Source organism: Poecilia reticulata, chromosome 16 (genome assembly GCF_904066995.2).
Source record: "Poecilia reticulata chromosome 16, P_reticulata-male-v2, whole genome shotgun sequence".
Classification (NCBI taxonomy): Eukaryota; Metazoa; Chordata; class Actinopteri; order Cyprinodontiformes; family Poeciliidae; genus Poecilia; species Poecilia reticulata.
The window spans coordinates 9,192,205-9,219,928 of record NC_088845.1 but is presented as its reverse complement, the minus strand read 5'-3'; the positions used below and the strand labels follow the sequence as shown (position 1 = coordinate 9,219,928).

Below are 27,724 nucleotides of genomic sequence, written 5' to 3'. Positions count from 1 at the left end.
TCTACCAACTGGGTTTTCTGCTGAAGCTTTTTACACTTTAGAAAAACATTTACAATAAAAAGAGAGACTATATTTGCTACTGCAGTTTCCTCTTTGTCTGTGTTATATGATGTGCTCTCACATTGTAGGTGAAACTGCTGTAGCCGTTTCTACAAATGTAAACACAGACACCACTTCACATACAGTACAACCAAAATATTGTCCAAATAATGCGTTTTTATTTCCCGTGTTAGTTTTTTTTTTTTTTTCAGCGCATAACAACAATCAGTAGAAGAACAGGTAGGTTGTATTTTTTATTTAAAACTTCATTTAACCCATACAGCAAACTGTACAATTAATTTATTCACAGTGTGTTAAAAAGAATAGTTCAGTAAGTTTTCTATAGTAGTTTGCTGAAACCCTCCAGTGTATTATTAAGATGCTCTTTTTACACGTACAGTTACAATGAAAACAAATACACCTGTCCCACTTTTTCAATAATTTTTTCATCTTTTCTTAGCAAAATCTTACAAAAACTATATTCATAGAAAGTCTGTATGTTCACAAAGAAAACCCTGGTTGGCACCAACATATTTCTCATATATTTGGGAGGGTTTTTTTGCCAGATGATAGAAGCGTTGGGGCTAGAAAGGAAAATAAAAAAAAAGGTAAAAATGAAAAAAAGGATGAAAATAAAAACATTTATCACACACAGGTAATAGAACAGGTTTATGTAGATTACATTTTCTGTTACTTTTCTCTCACATTTCTTACAGTTTTGTATAAAATGACATTATTCACATTGTTTATTTTAAAAAAAAGATGTTTATATTCAGGAACCAGCCATGTTAGAATCAACAAAATTTCATTCAGGTATTGTTGTTGCCAGACATTAAAGAAATGTTGTACAATGAGTCTCAAAAGTATTTTAATCACCTTGCAAGAAAAGTTCCAGTACACATCGGTGTGACGGTACAATAGCATAACCGTAGATCAGCAGCAGTTACACCTTAGACCAGGTTGTCATGGGGGATTTGTGAAGAATAAAGGTCCACTGACACAAGAAACGCAGGCCTACTCTGAGGGAATATCCCTTGAACTCTTAGGGAAGCTCAATCTCTCAACTTCATTTTTACCATATAGAAATATATTAGCCATCATAAAAGACGATTTACATACATTTTCTCATCTAGATAGAAAAGAATCCAATATATCGTTTTCAAACGCATTTCTATTAAATAAACAGGGTTTGGGGGAAGTGGATTCGGGACAAAGTGGGGAGGAAGGGTAAAGTGGCCTGATGAAATAAATAGCATCTAGAACATATTTGTGAACAGAATGAATATATAACTGTATAAATTTAGTAAAATACATCTTCTCCTGCCAATCTTATCTACATACTCTACTTAGCAGAAGAGAATCGATAAACAATTATACAGCGAGTCTCTACCAAACCAATGCTAAATTTTACAGATCAAAGTTTCCTTGAATCATAGATAGATATTTTCTCTTTTTTGTCACTGTGTATTGACAATCTAAACCTCACAGAGGTTCAATGTTCTCTCTGCTTCAGCATTATAGCATCTTACAGACTCCTCCAATCTTTATTCTGGGTGATTTTGCTGGAGATAAAAATTTGTAGGCATTACAGTCCAAGCAAACAAGAATAATTGACTGTTCTTTCTCAAATTACCATACGGTCTTTCAGCATATGTCCACATCAGGTAATTAAGCCGATCAATCAACTATTCTGAGATCCCCTTCAAAAGTGGTTCATTTTTCTTTTATACCCAAGCCTTTTTTATGTCTCTTTTTAATTTTGCAAAAATAAAATAACTTATTTTCAAAAATCTTGTAAATTACACCTGACATGGAAAGGGTTTGAAAATGGGTTTGAAAAATGCGGCATCCAGGCACTCTGTGGTCACAATCAACCAAAGAGCAGTTGAGAATTTAATGAATATAGCCTGATTAAATGCACTTAACTTTCAGTAGATACCAGTTTCTTATTCCCTTAAGATATCCACCTTATACCCAGAGCTGCTGCTGTAGTATTGATTGTTGGTGCCATTTCCAGGAAGGTAGCAGAAGTTGAAGTAACAAAATTTGTTTTGCTAGCTAGACATACTTCTTCTGATGTAACTGGTTTGCAAAGAGTTACCTAGGCTGGTCATCCACGACTCATGATGGCCCTTATTTAGGGTATAAAAGTCGTCTACAAAAAGTTTATTTTCATTTTACAATGCAATTAAAGTTCATTGTCTTTAAAGCTTGTAGGAATAAGGTGGATAAACACAAAACCTTATCTAATGTTCTCTGTTTTAGTCAATGCTGATCAAAGTGTCTATTGGTAAAACATTTAATCACAAGTCAGACATTGTTTGGGATGTTGAGCGAATGCAACTTGTACTGTAAAAGAGCTTTTAGTGGACGGTGTGACAAGAAAAGCACTATGTAACGTTTTGAAGTTGCAGGTTTTCAAGCACCTACACTTCTTGAATGTTTACCGTATTTTCCGCACTATAAGGTGCACCTAAAAACCTTCAATTTCCTTAAAAGCCGACAGTGCGCCTTATAATCTGGTGTGCCTTATATGTGGACCAATATTGAGCCACAACAGGTCTAACAACTACGGTAAGCTGCCGCCGACTTCATTTTCGCCCGTAGGAGAAGAAGCGCGCAGTGCATGCTGGGATAGTTGTCAGAACGCTGGTTTGTGATCTATTAATAAAGTTTAACTGACCTATCTACCTTCCGACCGTCTAGAATCAGGTCGCCTGCAGGTCATTTAGCCCCACGTTCTCCATGAACATGCTGTGCGCGAAAGGAGAAGGGTGACCATCGTCCGGCCACGTCCCGGCCCAGTTGCGGAAGGCTCTCCTCGCTGACCGGAGTCGGACTGTTTTGTTGACATTCTGTTTAGTGCAGCTCCATCTAGTGGATGCATAATGTAACTCCAGCCTCTACTGTAACATCTATTCTATGCGCCTTATAATCTGGTGCGCCTTATAGTGCGAAAAATACGATAATTGGTGCAATACAATTCAGAATCGATCCAACATAGGAAAAAGCAGTGGCACAAGCAACTACAAAATGGTCGCAAAGTCATCCAACGGGAAACTGTCAAAGTCAACACAAGTCTTGCTTAAGGAGACATCATGCTATGAAACATTGTGGGAGGAGTGTTTCTGCTGGAGGGCATCGGTCAGTGAGTCTACCAAGGATTTCAATATGAATTTTGAAGCTGCCCACAAAAATGATTCATATAAAACAGAACTCATGTTTTCTAAAAAATAAAGACTGGTAAAGACTGGAGAAACTACAGAAACAAAGCCAACAACTGTGTTGTGTTTGGAACAGTTTGGAAAGGGGGGCACTGAAGTTGTGGCTCTTGTCCATAAACTGTACCTTGTAAAATATTATGCCCACTGACATAAAAGTCATTAAACTAAAAATAAATTATATCTGCTCCAAAATCACAATTTTATGAAGAAAAATGCTATTCAAGATCAGAGAGACCCTATCACAGAGATTACTTTATATAACTTAGTTTATGTGCAGACTTGTCATTTCACGAAAACATGGGAGGACAACAGCCTAAAAGGACAATGTTTCAAGAAAATGTAAGGGCTTAACTGACAAAGCTGCAATGCCTGGGTTAGGTATGGATTGTTTACTGGAAACAAGGAATACTGAATTTTAATAATCAAGTTAGAGTAATATCATTCCATTAATCTATAATATGACAGCTAGATCTAGGAAAAATCTAATATTGTGAAAAAGTGCAATATTTCTTGCCAGTCATCTCAGATAAAGAAATAGTCATTTTATAGATTAAGACATTTTAAAAGCACGGGAAACCTTTGCAGGTTCTTTGAGTTAATTAGCTAATTACCCTGAGACACCAGGGATTTTAAATAATGGTCTTTTTCACAATATTCAAATTTTCTGAGGCAGTGAATTTTGAGTTTTCTTTATCTTTAAACCATAGCCATCAAAATTACAAGAAATGAAGGCTTGTGATATATCATTATTTATGTGATGATTCTATATAATATGGGTTTCACTTTCTGAGAAGACTGGCAAGAAATATTCACATTTTTCAATGTGCCTTACCGTTTAATGTTCAGACAGTTCAGCACTTTTATTGGTCTATTTGATGAAACACCACTTCTCCCTAACCTGTTTCTGGACACTGCCAAAAGATGGCTTCAATAATTTTTCATTTCTTACAATAAAGCTGTAAAGAAATGTTTATTGGGTAAAACAAGATATTTCAAGAAAAGTGAAGGAGTGCCAATGATCCCTCCTGTCAGGGTAGCTAGCTTCTAGCAACTGCCAATTGGCAACAAGAGCAAATAGCCAGGTAGACCACTAGCTAATATCAGTGCGATATTTGTTTTACACCATAAGGAGAATAATATAGAAAATAGATATTGTAGGTAATAAAGCATGGATTACTGCCACATGAAAAATAGTGGGTTGGTCTTGCTTTTGCTAACAAAACATTCATGACTAGTCAAATAATGGACTCCACTAGACCGCTGAAGGTCTGCTGTGGTATCTGGCTCCAAGATGTTAGCAACAGGTCATGAAAGTCCTGTAACTTTTGGACGGGGCCTCCATAGATCAGACTTGTTTGTCTTACACATGCCACAGGTGCTCAATTAAATTCACATCTGGGAAATTTGGAGGGCAATTTGATAAATCAAAGTATTGGAAAACTATTTTTTATTTTGTGGCATGGAACAGCATTTTCAATGAGCCTACAGTCATCAGGGGAAATGATTTTATATGAAAGGGTGTACATGGTCTGCAAGAATGCTTGAGTAACTGGTACATGAAAAAGCAACAACCTCATAGATCCCAGAACTCAAAGTTTACCATCAGGACATTGCCCAAGGCATCACATGGCCTGTGCTGGCTTGCCTTTTTTCCTGCAGTGCTTTGTATATCCCAGATAGGCAATGCAAAGGGCCATCCATGTAAAAAATAAGACTAAAAAAAATAAACAAACACCCTTCAGGGGAACCATGACAGGACAGTCTTCCACTGTCCTGTTTCCAGATCTGAGGCAGTAGACAGGGGTCAGCAAATGGATGGGCACCCAAACTTATCTGAAGCTATGCAGTTTCTTACTCAACAATCCCTGATGCATTGGACATTCTTGACACCTTTCTTTCATAACTAGTATTATCTTCTTTAACATTTTGAGCCACAACACATCTGTTAGACCAAGCAGGCTACCCTTTTCTGTTCATGTGCATCAATGAGCCTTGACTGACTGTGGTCCCAGTTCATTGCTTTTCTTCATTGGACAATTTAAATTGAAACTGTCTGCTGCAGACCACAAACCAAGAGCTCCAGTTTTGTAGATGCTCTGATCCAGTTGTCAAGTCAACACAATTAGGCCCTTCTTAAACTCTTACTCAAATTCATACGCTTCCCCATTTTCCTATATTAAATATTCACTTCTTTACAAATTTATCTCACCCGGTACTGAGTATCAAGTTGAAATTCTAATCAGTTTTCTTGCCTTCACCTGTCAGTAATCATTTTGTTATGCCTCGGCGGTGTAAATTAAAGCACTTAAAAATCCATGCTCAATTTCACAGGTGATGATCCCAATTTTTGTTTTAGTCTACATATCAAAATCAAAAAGATAGTCAAGAAATGCTATGGATCAAATTATTATGTTAAAATTGAAGTGTCATCTTAGTACAAATAAAAATATGCATTGCTATTCTGTTTTTTTACTAAAATTTACAGGATTTTGTTATCCATTTTAGTTTCAGATTTTGTATGAAATCTGTGTTCTTTAGTTTCAGATTTTGTATGAAATCTGTGTTCTTTATTCCAGGTTATCATATAAGTGGAATCACACAGTGAGCCATGCCTAGCCATCACCACGGATAGTTAGATTTGAATACCTGTTACAGGAAATAAACTGCAGAATGAGTCCTTTAAAGTCCCACTTCAGCCCCTCCAATTCACTGTTAATTGAACACCTGGTTATTAATCAGCTCTGGCTCTTGATGTTATGAGTATAAATCTGTTGAATGGTCAGGTCTTTGGCAATCAACATGTTATCTGGTAACAATCTAATTATGTACAAAGTAATTTGAAAGAAAAATGAACCTTGAAAAAAAAAAGTCAAAAATCATGTCAAATATCCCAAGTTAGAATCTTATGTTGTTAATATACAGCTGATGTGTCCACAATCCACTCTGCATGAGTGATTGCGGCTGTTTTTGTATGATCATATTTTTAGGTACACATCACAGCTACATCAGATGTAAATTTACTGTTTCACATCTTGCTGTAGGTTCTACCAGTCACAGTGTTGCCAACACTAAATGACACAGACACCCAGCTGAACCTGTACATATTTGAGGTAACACTTTCTGCTGCCAAAGGTCATTCAGTTTTGTGGAAATCAACAGGCTCAACAAAAGAACTTCATATATAACCATGATTTATAACAAAACTCCCTTATCTTTCTGGAACTGTATCAAAGTCATTTATTGCCATTTTCAAAAAGCCTTTTTATCATTTGCCAGGCCATGTTTTCACATAAAATTTTTAATCTTTTAAGTGACTCAGGGTCCACTGAATATTGTGTTTTCTCTTGTGGTACATATGTAAACATCAGACTTGGACTGATTCATATTTGGGTGTACCGTTTCCTTTGTCGGGTTGTTTTTCTGCCCCTTGCGCAACCTTTACAACCACAACCAAGTATCTTTTGTAGTGTTGATTACAGTGGTGTCTGTCATACCTGTGTGGCTGATGCTGCCAATTTGAGTTGCCCATGTTTTGTAAGTGTTCCCATGTCACTGTTGTTAATGATGTATCTGGTGATCCCGTCTATGCCATTGTCCCTGGGCTGCGGCACCGCCCCTGAAATGTTGCTCACGAGGTTCTTGCCCTGCGGGGAACACATTGTCAGGGGAACACAGGAGTCATCCCAGTGCTGCAGCTCATGTTGTCCTTTCCTGGGAGTCGTCGGTCGTTGTAGGCGTGCATGTTGATCACTGCATCCGTCTTCACCATGACCGGGGGCTGAGGCTTGTGTTTCACCCGTCTCTCGCAGGTGAACGACAGTCTGATCTCGTCCACCATGGCGCTGCACAAAGACCTCTGGGCAAAAAGGGAGGATCCGGGGAGGGACACGCGGAGCAGAGGGGAAAGGGACGGGGGGTAAATGGCTTAGCTTTAAATTGTTCTGACAGCAGAGGGTGTCTACAGTCTAAAGAGCAGGAAATGGATGTGGAGCGCTCATGTTGCCTTAATAGCTTTGTGTGCATATGCGCCTGGCTGTCATTAATGTTACACTGCAACCTCACCACCACATGTGGTATGCACATAGCTCATTAATATTGCTGTGTCAGTGGCACTGAACACATAATACATGAAAATGCATGCAAAAATGCACACAGCATGACTCAAAATTATTGATTTACACCATTAAGGAGTTGATGCTATTCTGCTATCTCCAATGACTAATAATGGATTAATTCCCTGTTCCAATTTGTAGTAATGCCAGTTAAATGAGTAAATGTTGTGGTGCTAAGGCCAAGTACTCCAAGGGATTAGTCAAAGAAAGGCATGCAAATCCCTTTATGAATTTTTTGAATCAAAAGCTATGAATAGAGCAATAGCTTTAAGGTATGCAGAAAAAGAATCATACGAGAATAGCTGTGGTTCCTAAATTCTGTAAAAATACAGGTGCATCTTTATAAATAAGGATAGCATTATAAAGTTAATTCATTTTTGCAATTTAGTCTGAAACAAGAAATTCATAGACAGAGGAACTCTAATGTGCAACACTTATAAAATACCATGCTTCTGATAAATGAAAATTGAGGTCAGGATAAATAATTCTCAATCTGTTTTCCACTTTAAATATACAAATCAAACACAGTAACCTGGTTTTATAGGTTTGGGGTCAAAACTGCATTATTTTTGGAAATATTTCATGATTCAATGCATATTGACAAAACCCAAGTTCCAACTAGAGAAAAGCAATCCAGGACATGATGGGTAAAGGTTTGATTTTATGAGATGGCAATATAACCATCTTTCAAAATAGGAGTCAGAAGTTAAAGTTTTGTTTTGGCCTAGAAGCTTTCTCTATAAGAAACTTCTTTCATGTTTTATAAGTCAAACTACCATGGCATTTTAATAAGGGTTATAAACATTCTGGATCCACTGTTATATGTGAAATATATGTGGAAGTATTGAAATAAATTACATCCGAATTGATTGACCTGCACTCATATGGGTAAAATAAGTTGAAGCCCTGTATAATTACAGTATGCTGACATCATGCTTTTGACCAGCATTCAAAACCACACAGTGAGAATAAATTCATGAAAATGCTCTTTAAAATTCATGATCTGTGGAGATATATACCTGTTCACGTTCAGCGGTCTTTCTCAGCTTGTAGATAAATTCAGCAATTGCCACAAAGACAGACAGCACCAGACCAGATGCCAGCACAATGAATATACCACCCAGGTTCTGGATCCCCATGGGGCCCGTCTCACGACGCTCCTCATCCGAGCAGCTGCTTCCGCTCCACCACTTCTCCTTCAGAACGTGGAGAAGCCCATCCTCTAAGATGCTGAGGATTGCTATGCTGATTTTGTCCCTGTATGGCGAGCCTGCAAGCAACATAAGGTCAATTTAACTTTGGATGAAATGCCAGCTGGACTCTGTGATAATAAGGTTCATAAACACATTGTGGCACACTGTCTTGACGAGAAGCTACTTTTTTTTTACCCTGCATTGCTGCTGCATCTAAGGGCTATTTCTCTTGCCCTCATCTTTCAGGAAGAAAAAAAAAAAAAAAAAACACACCTAACTTACAAAAAGGGTTTGAATTTTTCATACTGCTGGAGCTCTGCAATGTAATTTGGAGGCTATTCATGAGTCTTACCGAGGGGAGTGCCGATGCCGTAGCCTTTGCTGTCAATAAGCCCTCCCACTTGTGTCAGGTTACAGTTTCTCCTAGTGATATAATCAATGGTGGTGGACTCTGTAATGAGTGCATAGTCAGACTTCAGCACCCTCTGAACCCCGTCTTCCACAGACTTCACCAGAGACGTTCTCGGCCTGCTGCTCATGAAGGCCCACATCTTCTCAAATGTAGAAACCTTTGATTTCTGTGAGGGATGGAAAAAGAAAGTTGTAAAAGTAAATTAATCTCCAAACTACGCTTTAACATTCTTTGATGCTGGAGGCAAAGAAAAAGTAGCTGGAAAAGCACACAATGTTTTTATTAACAGAAGAAATGCTGAACTCAAATAAAGCAGCTTTTAAAATGCAATAGCCAAAGGTGTTTAAGGTGAAAAAATAAACTATTAAATATGGGTTGTTCTTCAGTAGCGAGGGAGATTTTCTGAATGCTAAAAATATGTGACTATACAGATGGTATGTGTAATTACGCTACAGCTCTTAGTGGTTTATTTAGCTAAAAACCAAATAGATTTAAATGATTACTTTTCAGATCTCCATTATCACAGGATTAAAGAACGACGAATTGAAGCTCACACACATCTATTCTCTTAAGTGTTACTGAAGCAGCAATAATAGAATGCCGTTCCATTCGTCTTGCATCAGTCTATGAGGTATTTCATGCAATTTTCTGCGAGGTCACATTTATGCCATGTCTAATCCAAGATAATTACTGTCTAATAACTATGAGGCATTTCAAATTGTGTGAGATGCTCTTATAAGAAATCTGCTCCTGGTGTTAAATCCAGTAACAGTCGAGTCCTGGCGATCTCAGCAGAGATATTTTAAGTTGGCATACAACCATTTATCGTTATGTTTTTAGCAGTCTTCAACTGCCACTTTGGAAGAATTTGAGGTAGTGCAAGCACATTCTGTGCAACACACACACTTTTAAGGAAGAAAGTGCAGCACGAATATAATGATGTTATTATGATGTGACTCTTGCTTTGTCACTCACAGTTTTACTCACAAAATTTTAAAACGGCTTACAGCATAAGATGCAATTTTATGGGGGATTACATTTGTAAATTAATCAAACCTTTGTGAAGTTAGTAACAGTGTTGTGACTTTTTTACACTTATATGTTGTTCAGTATGATAAGTGACTGATTTACAATTATATGTTAAGCATAAATTACATGATTATTATTAATTGAATTGAACATGATTGTATATAATTACAAGGATGAAGTGAAATATATTTAAGTGCAAGACATGATTTATTTGAATAGAAGAAGTCTTTTATTTTGAAGAATGCTTAAGTATCTGGTTCTGTTTTGTCACTATCTTCCTTTGTTGATATTTTGGTTGTCTTGGTTACGAACAGCTGTTGCCGTTATCAGCTGTCGCCGTTTTCTCTCTTCAATAAAGAACTGAACAGAAAGGTTCAGTAAAAGACATACGAGCCTCCGTTTTGTTTGAAGAAGCTTCACTCCGTAACAAACAGTATTTAAGTCTGCATAGAGTCTTTAAACTCTAAAGTAAGTTCATGTCATCCACAATGACTTTGGTTTATAATACATTCTTTTCTAATGTACTGAGATTCACTTGCAAATGTTTTAACCTATACGCACTCACCATTTTATTTTTCATGCTGCTAAATGTTTAATTAATCTCACCATATTACCATGGAAACCCCCTCCCACCATCAGTAAAGCTCTAAAGTTAATGCAATGGATTATTTGATCTCATTTCTTACATTTGTCCTGCAAACCATAACCCATAAAGCAATAATGTTGGAATTTCTTTAAAACAATCATAACTTGGTGATTGGTTTTATTACTGGCATTTTACGTTTTTGTTGAAGATGTATAGATCACAAATTATTCATACACACTGTTAATCAAGTATACAATATAAAGTAGTGTCTGCTTTGTTTTTAATTGGTTTTAACATTCAATGGTAATGCTCCAGTTCCATTTGTGTGAAATGACTTTTAATCATGTTTTCTGATGCTATGACTATATTTACATTTGGTTGCTTGGATGTGAAATGTTTACCAAGCAAGAAAGGCAAAATGATCCCCGCATCAGGAGCACAACTCTGATCACGTTGGCTTCTTTGTGAAACATTATTATCACAATGACCAAAGTTATTGTCCTCCTGCCTAGAGCTAATCATCTAATGAGCTCCTTAAATGGCTAACAAATTGGCTGCTGACCAAAATCTGATTTTAATCTTGAAAAGCCTGGATCCTGGAACAGCTTTTTTGAAAACTCAAAAATGTGATCTTTTTCTAATCACCGAATGCATCTTATGTAGCCTCTGCCAGGTCACACAGACAACAAGATTCTTTGGTTTGATTGAAAAAGACTGAGCTATGCTTTTAAAATCTGAGTGTTTCAACAAGACAAAGATCTACATTTTGCCTGGAACACAAATAATTCTTTATAAGAGTTTAAAATATTATTTCTGTAAACACTTTGATTTTGTTTTAAAATAGTAAGCCATGTCTTACATGGACTTTTCCCCACATACTTTTCATTATATAAAAGAATAGTTGACCACATGACAGTAAGACATAAGTATTTTCAATTTTGTTCTCATTTTAAAAAGAATCAGAATCATCCAAATTCATGATGCACAGAACAAATCTTTACAAAATCTAGTTCAAAAGACATCCACAAAAGTTGAATCAGTAGATCTAAAGTCAATATACTTTGTTAGTAACTTGTATTTATTCTATTTTTTATTTTTATAGGAAATTTACTTTTTGAAAATTTTAAAAACCTCTTGGACAGAATTTGAGCCAGAAGTTTCTCAATCATTACCCTTTTGATTTTTGAATTGGAGTGAAAAGTCAAAACTTTTTTTCTTTTTTACTTTCTATTTTTTTTCTCTAATCCACATTAAGGTTAGAACCCATTAGCACATACCAGAAAAAAATATTTCTGCACATCCGGGTTTCAATATCATTTATCAGCCTTTTCTGCCTCATTGAATTAGCATCAGTAAGCCCCTCTGCAAGGGCAAGAGCTGGCAGAGGGCACTTCAGCCATGTGTAATTAGCCACCTGTTTATCTTGTTCATTACTAAAAATTCTTGAATAGTAGGAATAATCCCCAAACTTTCTTTTTTTAATACAGCTATGCAAAGATCACAAGTGTTTGTGTATCTGGTTTCCAAGACATTGTAACTACAGAACAGAAAATATAGATTAAAAAAAATATTTTTATATAATATGTGGAATTAAAGATACTCCAAAAATAACATTTTAAATCTTGAATATGCTCTGCATAGCTGTCCAGAAGTAGTCTTTACCAATGTGCACATTATATATAAGGTGAACTACACAGGCTGTATACTTACAAAATAATATTTCTAGAATTTGAGAAAAATATTAGTTATGTATTTGATATCACTTATTGTGTTCTACTCTGTATAGGTTTGTTATCTACCTTGAAGAAAGCCATTGTTGCTCCATCTCTGACCACACCATACTCGATTTTGGTCTGCTTGGCAATGTCATCAGCTGAATCCACGGGTGAGTCCATCCTCTCCACGGTAAGGAAAGCTGCTAAATTAGCTGTATATGACGATATTATGATGAGCGTGAAGAACCACCAGATTCCACCTATTATCCTGGTCGACAGGGCTTTGGGCATCAGCTCTGAGCCTGTGTGCAACACCATGAGAGAGAAAGAGAGAAACATACTGTAAACGAGTTAAATGAACGGAGAAACATGACTGCTTGCATTTTTGTTAATTAGCTTGAAAATGCTTTTGGCAGTGCCACTGCTTCTCATTAAGGGGCTGCGAGTTGGTAAATGGAAATTAAAGTCAGCAGGGCAAGATAGTCAAAATGTGAGCTAAAACTAGGAGCAGAAAAATTCATAGAAATACATTTATTTATTTCCTATGGTTTTAGTATATATATATATATATATATATATATATATATATATATATATATATATATATATATATATATATATATATTTATTTGTTTTTTTATTTTTTTTTGCAGGCACAAATGCCTGCAAAAAACAAAAATCACTATATCTATAATGTGTTATCAGGTGTATGTAAACGCTGAGCAGAGCGGGCTGATTGCCTCCATGCCATGCCCATACAGATGCAGTAATTCATGCAAAAAAACCCTGGCCAAGTATTAAGAGTATATTTTGTACAGTGCATTGAGATGCTTATCAGTGGGCCAAGATTTATGCGCTAAAACCCCTTTTTATCATCTATTTTTAAATTTGATGAGAAACAAAACTTTTTGTTTTTGTTAACTGTAAGCCATAATCACCAAAACAAGTGCTGGGAATTTAAAATGATGTCAATGTTGAATCTATTTAATGCTTGAATTTTACTGTAATTTGCTGAGATACACCTTTAAAAGGACTTAAACCACAAACATTTTCCATTACCCATATAACATGGGTATATAACCCATATAACATGGGTTATATACCCATGTTATATGGGTATATAACATGGGTATGTTATATACCCATATAACATACCCATATATATGTTATATGGGTATAACATATATATATGTTATACCCATATATATATGTTATACCCAATGAAAAATACATATTACTGATAAATTACTGATAAATATGAAAAAAAAACAATCAGAGTCTGCATCAAGAAAAAAAAATAGAAGACAATATGTTGACAGAAGAGCTCTGCATCAGCCTTGACTTTGAGTGGGTCTCTTCTGAGCAGTACTATGTTTACAATGGCTCACTGACTGGTGTTAAAGATACTTTATATCTCATCTCTGACAACCTTTAAAATACCCTTGTGCTTTGTGCACTCTGTTACTTTACTGAGAAGATTTATGAGGGCAATTCTGAAGAGTAACAAGCCCACAGAAGGCGGGCAGCCTGGTCAGCTCTTTAACCTCTTCTACCAAATTTGATTGGATTCGTCCTTTGTGGTTTGACAAAGACTCTACATGGTTACAAACAAGGGAAGATAGAAGCTTCCCTTAATTCACAATGACTTCAGAGAGGCAAGATCCAGACACATTCTCTGGTCACACTAAAAATGAAGTGAAGCCATGGGTAGTTCAATTGAATTCCACACTATAAAGCACTGTTGTCAGCGTGGAGCAATATATGGCACTGCATCAGAACACTCCAATAAATACAAGAAGCATATCAGTCATATGGTGCCAACAATAAAACGGTGGCAAGATACGGTACAATACTGTTCTCCGAGGAAGTGGTCATTATTTGTAAGCCAGGCCAATGTACTCATACAGAGGCCATTATTCACACTGTTAGCTGTCGAAAGATTATATGTCTCACTAGATACTGCACTGCCTACTCAAAGTAAATTTTACTGTTTGGATTATACTTGAAAAGAAAATTGTGATGGGAATCATGTATGTTAAATTGCTGAATTTTTACATTAGCTTAACTAGCTAAAAAAAATATGTTCCTTTCCTACATGTTTTAGATGTTTCCCACTCAGCACAGCTGATTCAAAAGACTGCATGCCTCCAATTGTTGCAGAAGCTTCTGCTTTCTGTCTTCTGTCAAGCTTTCTTTCTTTCTTTCTTTCTTTCTTTCTTTCTTTCTTTCTTTCTTTCTTTCTTTCTTTCTTTCTTTCTTTCTTTCTTTCTTTCTTTCTTTCTAACTGTGGGCTCTGAAGACCAAGGTTGAGGACCTCTGACTTAGAAAATCTAATCTGATTGACTGATCGGCACGTCGTTGATGACTACTTCCCGGATGCTGTCGACTGAACTTCAATGTTCTGAGACTCAGACACAAAGAACCAGAACCAACAATTATTATTTATTTTTGCCCCAGACAAATCAATGAGAAGTCTAATTAAGTTGACAATATGTTATTGTAATATTTTGAAATGACTGTGACTCCATGGAAAGAGTTGTCATCTTGGCAAATGTCATTATGCAATTTGTTTGTTCCATTCCAGCTTCCTCCTACCATATGTCAATATGCTGCTAGGCAAATGATTTAAACCCTTGTTAATTGGGTATGAACTTCTGTTTTCATTTCTAGTACATTTTCCTTTTTTTTCCCCTTCACTCTTCCGACATAACAGTGTCCCTCACTGACTTTCTTCAAGGGTATGACCTGATTCAGAATCCAAAGTGGGGATTCTCCAAGACATCCAAGAGACCTGAAAACAAGACAACTGGAGGTCCGCAAGTGACCTCTGTGCAGACAGAAACGCTCCTAGAGGAGGGAAGCCGACTATCTCTCTGACCAGAAATGTAAGTAGGTTTTGAGGAAGACAATAGCAGCAGCTGACCTACTCTAGGCTCTCTGTTTTCCTGTTCTCTAGTGTCAGCTCTGAAACTTTGAATGTATCCTTCTTTTACTTTTCCACTCAAATTAACATATATTCCTGGCTGTAAACCTCATAAGCTTTAGAAACACCTTTTTAAAAAAAAAATCTGCATATACAATATTTTGAATGTTGAGTTTCTAATTCAAAAAACACTTCCCTTCCAACTTGTAGAGCAGAAGTGTTACCAATTAGCGTCTTTGTTTATATTGTTTGTTTTTTTCCTTTTTGCCTAATTAAATCATCAAAGTAGAGCTTTATGTGATTAATTATAAAATTAATTCTTGATTACATTAATTGCCACTTCCTAGTGTTTTTACAAATTCAGTGTTTTTTTTAATTGATTAAGACTGGATAAAATTAAGCAGAGATATATTTAGAAATGTTCTTGTTACTTTAAGGCGATGACAGGAGTCATTTATTGTTTCCAAATGATATGATGAGTCCAGTCAGGGAATCATTACTATGTTTGATATATTTACATTAAATTGATGTGTTAATTTTTAATAGTAAACCAAGAAAAATTAAAACAAACACATAATATAGTGCAAATGGATAACAGTACAATGACTTCTGAAATATCTTTAAAAGAGTTTTTAATGTAATTCAGCAACTATTAACAAAACATGATGCCCTGGTTTGGAGCATTGATTCTCACCAGCAATGCCTCCCATCGCTAAATTAAATCTGTGTTTGCCCATGAGAATCAGTGCTAGAAGCTAATTCCTTTGATCACACCTATGCATGAAATTACTGATTCACTTTGTATTGAACATTATTAATAAAAAACAAAATAAAACAATTAACATGGACATAATTTTAATTATCAATAAATCACCATAGCATTTGAATAGGCATTAATTTAGAATTGTTTTCATACTGAAGGACTTTATTCCAGTAGAATATAAAAAAAAAAAGAACAGAAAGTGAAAAACATAATAAAAATTATTCTTTTTTGAAGCTAAGCCCTAATTGTGTTGAAAAGAGTGACTTTTTGCTAAATAAGAAAGTTGGTATTTTCCTGATTAAAAGCTCATAATTGGAACTATTATATATCATTATGTGTCTGAGGGTCTCATCTAATGAAATGAATCTCAAACCAAAACTAAAAACTTTATAATTCACATAATTTCTGCATCGTGTCATTGAGCTGAAATGATTTTCTCCAACACTGTATAGTCAAACAAAGTCTTATTACACAGAAAGCACAAATTTGCAAAGATTGTTGTTAATTCTGGTGTTTTTCAGCATATTGCAAAAACCTTGCCGAAAGCCAAATATGCCAAAACAGAATGTTTTGAATTACTGGTTTTTGATTTTGAGATTAACATTTGTCAGGTTAAAATCACAAACTTTATTTTACGTTACTTGTATTTCATGCAATGGACCAACATAAAGTAGTTCATAAATATGAACTGAAACATATGTTCATATGTGGGATGCATTTTTATTCAGATCTCTTTGGTTTGATACCAGAAAACACTGCAGTTTCTGTCCTAATCTTAGTATCATTACTCATGTGGTGAGAGTCAGATCTACTAATATACTGTCTGAAAAATGATTGCAACAAATTAATATCCTATGTTTGTGGAAATATTGGAGATTCTTTGGAGTTGCAAAAAAGAATTGATTTTTCTTTCTCTACAAATATTTGTTTTTCTAAGAGATACTGAGTTCAGTGTCTTTAATTTTCAAAAATAGACAATTTCAAGATGCTGAAGGCAAAATCTAAGACTAATTTGTTAGGTTGTTATGTTTGCTTTTACATTTAACTTTTTAGATCAAACATACTTTCAGACATTTTACAGGAAGAAACCAATTTATAAAAAATAATCATATGTGTTTGTTGTGAGAAACCCAGACCTCCGAGAAGGCATCTGAGTGCTTTTGCACCTCCTGATATTTTATGTTCTTTTTGTTGTCTCTGACACCTCCCTCCCACAGACAGGCTGGCAGATTTTTTTTATTTATTTATTTATTTTTTTGCGGGTTTCCTCAAACGCGTCCATTTGCATTTTAAACATGTCAAGGAAATGGCTTCCGCCTCAGCTGCTGTCACCGTGTTTGGCAGACAAGCAAGGGGTGTCTGTTAATGTGACACAGACAAAATATACACCTCGCTACAGATACCGCTGTGCAGCATGTGTTACAAGGCGCTGTCGCAAAAACGGTGTCACTGAAAGCCAGGTACGGTGTCAGTTTTAAAATTAGATGCATTCATGCACTAATTTGAAAGATGCCTTGGACTATTTGGCCAATTAGCTAACTGTTTTTAAGTGCATATATGCAGTATTCATAACCTTGGATGAACTTTTATGTTTCAAAGTAAAAAAAACAAAAACAAAACAATAAATCAAGGAACTATGAATAAGAGTTGATTAACAGCAGGAGCTTCAGTCAATACCTGAAAATGAGAAACAGTGGAGCTCTGGCATTTACAGAAATCAGTGTGTGCCACATTATGAATTATAATAGAAAATTCTCCCCTGTTTAGTTTAATAATATAGGCAACTAACTAGCTCATTTTGATTTGATTCTCCCTCTCGCAGCGTACCTCTGCTGCTCTCATATTTCTCTGCCAGTATCAGCAAATTGGAAGAGCTGCTGTGCAGTTTCACAAGAGTGCCGCCGAGTTTCTGTGCTTAATGAATTGCTGAATGTGTTTGCAATCCTTGCAGCCAAAGATCCACTGAGCCTAACTAAACCTTCTTGATTTGTCTTGTTACACTGAGGTTAAACATTTTCTTACTTGGGTCCTTTTCGCCGCAGTTAACTCCATTATGTAAATCCTGGCCCTTCCTCTACTTATTCATCCCTTCAAGGAATACCTTGCAGAAGGAAAAGACTTCCCTTCCTTGTGTATACTCTGAACAATCAGCTCTTTGAGTCAATGTTTAGTCCTTCAAATCACCAATGAATAGTATAAGTGAAGAGGAAGAGCTCAAATTGACCAAAATGCCATAAACAACAAAGATTTTACAAGAAAATTGCAAAAACAAAAATACTTCTAAGTAGAGATAGTACAAACTGATATCATTAGTGGTAAGCATTAAAGACTTTAAAGCTGAAAATATTTTCTTGTTTTTGTCATTAAGTTCGAATTGTGTAATATGTCAAAGGGAAACAATGTTAAAGACAATATATTTTCTTTGTTCAATAAATAGTTACATTTGCTTAAGTTGAGGCAGTAGTAAAAATTTGTTTGCAAAAAATGTGGAAGGTAGGAGTCCATTTAAACCCTACATTGGGCAATGTCATTGTTGAAAAGGAGTATTTGACTGAAACATTTATCAAACAAACTGTCATTTAACAATAAAGATAAAACACTGACTTGTTTTCTAAAATCCAAACATCTTGGGACTTGCTTAGAGTCTGAAAATCGTTGCTAGTTGAAAGCTAGCATTTAGCATTTAAAGAACCTGAGGTGTTTCAATTGTTTGAAAGCTTCCCCATTTACTATATGTTGGAAAAATATATTTTTTTACATAAATCTAAGTATTAACAAAAGTACAAAAGGTATAAACACCAAACATGGTGACACACATCTACTCAATGAACTGCATGTTGTGAGAGTCAACATTCTCACAACGTAAGATTTGCAATGGTATCACAAAAGTGCACTGACAGAACAAAAACAGGTTGTACACTGTGAGTTATGAGTCAGACATATACATTTCTTTCACTAGGTCAACTAGGTACCTAGTGTTGGTAACACTAGGTACTGATGAGTTGAAAACATCACACCAGCAAAATCTAGCATAGCTGACAAAAGACATTTGTCAAACCTCTTTCTCATTTTACCCTTTTTCTCCCAACACATGATGCTCTTAAACAGGGCCAGTGACTGCGTTACAGGGAGATACATGCAACAATGTTTTCCATCCCAACCTGCCAATCTTTGACAAGTACCTGCCACCTACTCTTTGCTTTTTTTAAACAGCAGCTAGGTGACAACAGCCTTTGTCTGTCATGTGAGACAGAGCCCTGCAGTTGTTCCTGACAGGTAAACGTCTTATGAAACAGTCGGGTGAAGGAAATCTCAGAGCTTGTCAGCTAAAGAGGCACAAACTAGGAGCTTATGATGAGGAGGAGGAGGTGATGTGATGATTACACTGTTTTTGAAAAGATAAGCAGCCGTGTTGGCTGACATACCTTGTTGCATTAAGGAACCAACTCCAAACCAGAAGCTGTTGAGGAGCGTGAAGTTGTTCTCCACCACGTCCGAGCCGGGATTACAGGGATGAGCGTCGTACCATTCATACGGGCTAAACCTGGGATGGAGGAAGAGCAGGTTGAAATATTGTTTCTATAGATTATGTCAGCTCAGAACTGAACTCACTGGGCTGTTTAAGAATTAAAAACAAAAAAAAAAGAAACAGACTAAAATCCCTAATGTGGACATCACTACAATGTTTTAGCTTGGTTAAAAAAAAAGGAAAACAAATCTACACTGTGGTTACAATTTTATTGAAGACGCTGATTCAATCTTCTTATCGGAATAGATCTAAAAAAAATTTTTTGATGTCCAGTGCTAACTATAAATTTTGGAAAATATATTTCTAACAAAGTTAGTATTTGTTTTGTTTTACTTTTTGGTCACAAAGGCTACCCAATAAATCAAAGGATTTTTCTTTTTTAATTGTAATGTGATTAACAGATAAACTAGCGAACTCATACTAGTCCTATGTGAAAAGTAACTGCCCCCTTGTTAAATGGAAATTAACTTTGATTAACCACATTTTGTGAAAAGACTATTTCACAAGCCACACCCAGATTACTGACTGACTATTAGAAATAATCCTGATTATATAATGCAATCTTAAATAATCTCAAAGTACCACATTTTCAAAGAAAAACAGATCAGAACAAAGTCAGACTGCAAAGGGTTACAAATCCAGATCTAAAATATTGCAAGTTGACAAACAACCGTAAGAGCAACTATCACACTCCTACTACTTCCTGTCATCTTCTTCATGTTTTTCACCAGTAGTAACATCCAAGCATCAGTTAAAGTCAATGTTCATGATTCAACAGAAAGAAAGAATTGGGGCAAAAATGGCATCCATGGATGAAAAACAACCACAGGAAAAACAAAAACAAAGGACCATATCAAATTTCCTTCTAAAGATGTTGTTGAATTTGAAACGTTCCAGAAAATATTCCAGGAAGAGTAAATTCAAAGTTCCATATCCCGTTACATCTCAACACACAATTTTGTAGAAGAACTTCTGAAATTGTGAAAACTATAAATCATCTGTTTGTGACCTTAAACCCAAATGCAGGAAGACAATAACTCAAAGCATATCAGCAAGTCTATCTAGAGTTCTGGAATCCTAGTCAAAGCTTAGATTTAAATATGACCTTAAGCAGACTGGTCATATTTTAAAAACCCTCTAGTTTGGCTGTACAATTCTGCAAAGAATAGTGAGCCAATTACCATAAAAGCTTGAGGGTAGCTTTGGCTGCCAAGGTTGGAACAATCAGATTTAGAAGACAATTACTTTTTTGCATAGAGCCAGTTTAGTCTTAATAGCTTTCTCTCCTTAATATGGCATTATCATTAGAAAACTGCATTCATATTTGCTCATGTTATCATTGTCTAACTTTAAAGTTAGTTTGAGAGAATGAAATGTATGTGTGACAAAAGTCACAATATATCTTTGTTAAAGTTTAGCAGTTTGATGCAAGAAATTCCTGAACTTTGAACAATGTTACTTATTATTGCATATCTATGTGCCAAACAGAAAACTACTGAAAGCTCTTGGCTAAATACTACCCAATTGCCCATTTTAGCAAGCTGTAGGTTTACACAGACAGCTTGTGCCCTAAATATTTTATAACCTTTCCACATTAAAGACTGAATAATTGTCTGCCATTTCTTTTTAACTTTAGCTGTTTTGAAATAATATTTTCCATTATTGTGTTGCCATTCCAAGGTGTTGACCAGAATTTTTTCACAGCTGTAATATCTATTTTATCTAATCAAACAGGACATCAAAATACTTTGAAAATCTTTTGGACCGGCTTTTACGGATTACCTTTGGTAATCCTTATGCCTTTTTAAAACATGTTTTGCGCTTAAAGGTGACCAATGAGTCATGCATACACAGATAGGGTATTAAATGTCATGTGAATGTGAAACCATTTGCCATTTACTTTGTTATTGGCCATAATCTTTTCAATACTATTAGGGTAAACATTGGTTTTGAAGGCAGTTGCTGAATGAAATGTCACTGATTAGCCGATTACAAACGTTTTCTTTCAAAACTGTTGTTTTTATTTTGGTAAAATACATCTCTAATGTATGTTAAGAATGTATCCAGACAGACCTGCGTGAGACTGATTATGAACATTTCCTTTAAAAATGTCATATCTATTTGCTAAAAAAAAACATTATATGTATTGAATTATTTTGGAAAAAAAATCTATCAGATATTTCTTATTTTACATGAACAAATAGTCTTCGTAGGTGAAGTTTTGTGATAAGTTATATTCTACTACTTTGCTATCTTTTACCTGGGCGGCATTTGCAGTCAGGCTCTGACTGGCTGTTGACTTGTCACCATTTCGATCAATCCTTTCAGCCTCATTTTGTGTTACTTAAATGTTAAAATGGAAAGCCATTGCCAAATAATTACATGATGTTGAAGAGGCAGAGACTCAAAGAGACTTTCTGTGCAGCTGAAAGACACATGAACGAGCCTTAAAATGGCCACAAATGATTTGAGTGCATTTCTTGAATTGAGACAATATTGGAAGATTATTTCAGACATTTTCGGCCATAGCTTAATGGTAGAGTGCCTTCCAGTTAGAATTTTGGGGGTCAATTTGTGCACATTGCCATGACTACGAGGCAACTTTGTTGAGCTCAGTATCAATAAGCCCATAAAACCTGCACATATGCTGAGGACAAATACTTATTAGCAAGAACTGTATGTTCTAAAACGAGTGGTGCCTATAGGTTTAAATGGCCGTATATAAGATTGGAGCACTTACTTCTGTTTTCTCTGCTAGTTTCTTTAAAGATTATTGTCTATTGGAGGCTTTGGTTTGCCTCAGATCACATGCTTACAGTCCTAAAACTTGCACAACGAGGAAGAAATCTAGAAATATGTTTATATGAAAACACAACATAAGTCAAAATTTCTGTTTTGTTTTTTTTATTAAGAAACTCTGTCCAAGTCTATTTTTATAATATATGTGTTGTATGTAGAATTAAATTTCAAGGTCACTATTAATCTCAACTGCACATTAGAGATTTTGCCTTTAACCTAAACCATAGGTGATGTGTTTAACAGAACACTGTTTCGTACTGCAGAAAAGTTCATTTCACCCAATTAATCACATTAAGGTAATAATAAACTGATCACAAAAGAACCAAGGAAGTAAAAGGGGAAATTGACTATCAATGAACAGATGCATAGATTTTGTTATGCTGTGCAATTATTCAACCACTCTGCGTTCTTGTGCAATTTCTCAGTTAAATCCTTGCAGGCCAACAAATCATTATTGTCCAAGACTGAGTGTCAGTTTATATAGTCCTAATTTAAGCAGCAAAATATATACATTTTTATGAAAAATATCTGGCGATATCCATTTGTGCAGTATCTAGGCACTGTGTCTTTTTTCACTATATTGAACAAAATATGCACATAAAGTTAAACTTTTGTTTACTCTTTATGTTACTGTGATACTCAGTAGCAAAAAATAGCACTTTATATTGGGATTGTATTGACATACAGTTTTAGATGCATACATTTATTTGCATTTGAGGTTTGCTCAAAGTATAAAATGTAAAAATAAATGGATTAGTAAAACAACTTCACTTTCAGAACACCTTTACATCCCGTTGGAAGAAATGTGTTATCACACAAAAAGCATCTCTACAAAAAAAAAAAAAAAAAAAATGCAATAGCAAAACAAAAGAAAGGTATTTGCCTGGATATATTTGTGCTAAATTAACTATCCCAATGTAACAAATAAACAGAGCATAAATTTAAATTAATGCAAATTTAAAATTCCCTTTAAGTTGGGATTTATGGTTCTACCTTAAAGTGAATTTAAGGTGTAAATTTAAGGTGGAACTTAAAGGGAATTTAAGTTCCACTTCGATATACTTTGAGTGTGTTTATATTATTAATTAGCTTATTGGTTTCTGAACACTGAAGATTGATAGCGGGATACAAAATAATTAGAAAATACAAAAGCCTTAAAATAAAGAGTGATCCCAAAATACCACTCTTTGCAGCAGTTCATTAATTGTTATCATCCTCTTCAGGGGGCATAGAGTCAAGTCAAACTTAGGTTCTCTTCCAAACTAGTTTAAAAATGTTTTTAACGTTTTGAAGAAAAATTGTTCTTTGGACAACAGACAAGTGTCAAATCACTTTTATTTTGAATAAGTTGGTCTCTTGTCTTTTCCATTGTGTGGTACAATTGACAGAAGTAGCTTAAAGTAAAGCATTGAAAAACATGTCTCAATTTTTGTATTTTGGACGAGTTGTTGATTTTTTTTGGTAAAAAAAAAGAAAAGTTTTTTCCCTTACTTCATGATGTATACAGATTTAAAGTTGAACTTTAATTCTTACATGGCAAATTTATTTTACAGCAACTAAATACATATTCATTTTAAGCCTTTCACACATATGAAAGGAAGCTCCTGTTATCCTGGTATTTATATGTGACTGAAACTTTTACATTTGACAAAAACAATATTACGCAATATAATTATCACGGTTCAGTTTAGGTGTAATATTGTTAAGAACACACTGAAGTGTCTATTATCCCTTTAAAATTACCCCTTTCTGTCTGAAAGAACACTGTAATTATCCTGTACATTAATTTTTATATACATTTAAGAATATTTAAAGCAATTTACTTCTTCCTGGCACATACAGCCACTGAGCTCTCTGGGCTACCCTTTAGTGAATGATTGCAAAAATTTAAGATGATTTAAACTTATGTATAGCCACTCCAAAATTAGTTTAGTTTCACAGAAGCAAATGAGGATGAAGGAGTGCAGCTGTTTGCTCTCAAGCCCTTGAACTTCCTCCAGCGTCTGTTTTCTAGAACTTCCTCAAGCACCACTTTGCATGAGAAGCAGCAGGAAATGCAGGCAGTGACACTAAAAGGATATTAATCGTATTCATGACCAAAAAAAACAAAACGAAAAAAAAAAAAAACAGATAATCCCCCACAAAAAATAATTACGCTGACAACCTGAACTTCATAATTTATAAAATATGTAAATGTGGATGATTAACTATAAATAAACTCCTCAGATGTAATTTCACATCAGGTGCGAATGCTTTTTTTATGCTGCTGAATATGATAATTACACAAGATTGTCTTTTTTTTCTTCTCCTTCTTCTTATTCTTCAAAAGTCTTTTTAAGCCCCCTTGCGATTCCCAAAGACATCATGTAGGAAACCAGAAATTACTTACCGGATGGGACTTTAAAACTATGCTTGAAGGTTTTTTTTATATATATATATTCGCCTTCACACTGCTGAGCTGTAGAGAGCCCATGCAGACATAACTGCCTTGATCACTACCCAGCAGTTAACACAGTATGATAAACTGGACTCATGTACTCAAAGCTCGGCCCGTAATAACAACATGGCAAATTACTGTGACTCCTGAAAACCACATGGGGAGAGGAATGAAGGACTGAAAGGACAAACAGCTTAAAGCATCTGTACTTACCTTGCAATGACAAAAAGAACACAGCTAACACCCAGGTACGCCAGCAGAATGTACACCCAGATGTCTGGAGTCATGGGGTTTAGGAAGGAGAAGAAGCCGCTGTTTGTGGCATTGGGTCTGCGATACAGGATGCTGATGCCCATACTCATGAAGGGCTTTGAGAAGTCAATGACTTTTTCACGCACATAGGTAATGGTGAGAGGGGCCACTGCCAAGTCTGCTCTCTGAAAAGGGAAAATTAAACGTTTTAGCTGTAGATTTCTTCTTTCAGACCAACAGTTTAATTTTGGCTATCCTGGGCGAACAGTCTGCAACAGTCAAATCTCTTTTTTGAGGTTTGAAACGCTGGCCTGTTAGCGTAGGCTTCTGTTGCCTTTGATTACTCATAAAAGACACTCGAAATTACTTTTTGGATCAAAAACAGCCCGTCAAAAAATATGTTTGTTTGTTAATTGAGCTAGTAAAATCTCAACTTTTGATTTATTGTACTTCACAGAAGTATTAAGAATTGTTCACACTTTTTGTGAAATTGCAACAAAGGAAAAGTATTTTAACTGAAGGGTGTTGTACATTTATTTAGTAAATGCCCCTCTGATATACCTAAGCACAATCTGGAGCATCAAATCCTTCAGAAATCACCTAGTTAATAAACTCCCACTGTGTTTAATTTAATCTCAGGCCTTCAGAGAACAGCTGCATTTATCCTAATAGGTTTGTTGGAGAACATTAAGGAACAAATGCCACAATGATCACCAAGAAAGTCATCAGACAGGTCAGGGATAAAGTTGTAGAGAAATTTAAAGTGTAGTAAGTTTATAAGAGAACATCTAAAGTCCATTGGTAAGGAGAGGGAAGCAGTAGAGATGGATGTAGTTAAAACAATGGTGAGTGGCCATATTTGAAACAGGCAAGGGTTTATCTTCTAGCAGCATAACAAGCAGGCAAAAATCACAAATGAACTACATAAATCAAAGGATCTAGATTTTAATGTGTTAGAATTATCCATCCAAAATCCTGAACTACAGTGGTATGAAAAAAATGTCTGTGCCCTCCCTGATTTCCTTTTTTTTTTTTAAACACTTTGTTTAAGGACATCAAACAGATTTAAATATTAGCCTAAGCCAACAAAAGTTACACAAAATGGATTTTTTAAATTAATTTTGTGAATGCTTATTATTAAGGGAGAAATAAATCCAACCCTACATGGTTGTGCTTGAAAAAGTGAGTACCCACTAAAACCAACAATATTCTGACACAATAAAATGTGACAATCAGGCAAAAAAAAAAAAAAAAAATCAGGAACTGATGCTTTTCATCCTAGCTGATTGAGCTTGAGCTAATTTGAAAAGAAGGATGGGCACAAATTCCAGCTTTGGTGAAGTAATCACAATAAAAGGTGGCTCTACAGAGTATGAACTCAGGGAGGCTGAATAGCATTGCATGTCACACTGTGTGAGAGTGTAATGACAAAATTTGTCACAGTTGAGGAGGTATGAGACTTAAGGGAGGTACTGTGTCTGATAAAGAATTAATATAAAATTTGCATTGGAAACCCCAGATTGCACATTGTGAATAATTCCAATAAATCAAACTGATACAGAGAATAACATGTCAAAGTGTAAGAGCCAGTCTGTGAGCATGTGGATACACAGAACAACACGTAGTTGAGACACGCATGGCATGGCAGGTTAAGATGCGGTCGCCACCCATTATAGAAGTATGCCTGGACTGCAAATTTAAATGGTCTCAATATCCATGCCCCAACCACCCACGTACGCTGTGCAACCCGAGAACCACCACCATCCTCTCCCCCTACATGATGGCTGGGCAGGAGGTTAATGAAACCAGCTGCTTAGTTCACGCTCGGATACCCTTTTCCCTTCCAAGAAACGACACAACCCACAAAGGAAGGCTTTCTTTAATTCCTCCATGTTGAGCAGTGCAAGAGTAACAGGGCTTGAATATACAACAGTTCACTTTACTGCGTTTTCAACACATAGAAATGATTGAATGTTTTGTTTTATCTATTTTGTGAAAATAGGGCTTATTCAAAAACGGATTTAAATCAAGTGTAGACAAAAATTTAACTTGCAAAATAAAAGCTGTGTTGTTTTGATGGGTTTTATTGCACAATAATTTATGTTTTTAGGTTGTTGCAGTTCAGCACTGAGTAGAAATTCTTCAGTCTTCCTCTGTCATACATTATCCTTAACATTGACCTTAGTCAGAAATAAACTCTGTTATTTTGCACAACTCTTGTCCCAGATCTACGCTCTATGTACCCGTAAACGCAGGTCAGAAATGAAACATTTTCACTTCACATGTGGCACCTTGAATTATGTGCTCCTGTGGTCTGCACCATGGTGGTTAAACACACAGTTGATAAAAAGACAGAAAAACCAGAAAATCCTGCCGTGCATTCGCTGTTTCTCCTAAACTATTCAAATTCGCATATCACATCCTGCTCGCTGTATTCTCTGCTGCCAACGGCTGCTTTGAACCAACCTGCCACTCAGCCATAAGATCAGCCAGCATGCTATTCCAGAGATCCCTACGGTGGGTTAATATACATGCAGCATGTCCTTGTTCTGCTTTCTGCTTATGCACACAAACCGGGCGCAAGCACTACATACACAATGTCCTAGTATGTGCCACATGGTGCGGTGTTATCTGGGTTTGCAGATGGTAGGCTTAACATTGCTGTCCCTGCAGACCTTCTCACCTGATAACAACCTTGAGAACATTTATTA

At 35.7% G+C, this 27,724-nt stretch overlaps 1 protein-coding gene across 3 annotated transcripts in view; it reads right to left on the bottom strand.

Moving 5' to 3' along the window:
• Positions 1–280: 280 nt before the first annotated feature.
• grik3 (glutamate ionotropic receptor kainate type subunit 3) overlaps positions 281–27,724 on the bottom strand; it is a 120,600-nt gene continuing 93,156 nt past the window's right edge. For all 3 annotated transcript variants that reach the window (XM_008431115.3, XM_008431114.3, XM_081597397.1), the window contains exons 11-16: positions 24,975–25,198; positions 19,422–19,540; positions 12,395–12,612; positions 8,921–9,146; positions 8,395–8,645; positions 281–7,117 (exon numbers count right to left, since the gene is read on the bottom strand). In XM_008431115.3, the coding sequence (XP_008429337.1) occupies positions 6,752–7,117; positions 8,395–8,645; positions 8,921–9,146; positions 12,395–12,612; positions 19,422–19,540; positions 24,975–25,198 (1,404 nt within the window). In that variant the 3' untranslated portion in view covers positions 281–6,751. The remainder of the gene's footprint in view (positions 7,118–8,394; positions 8,646–8,920; positions 9,147–12,394; positions 12,613–19,421; positions 19,541–24,974; positions 25,199–27,724) is intronic.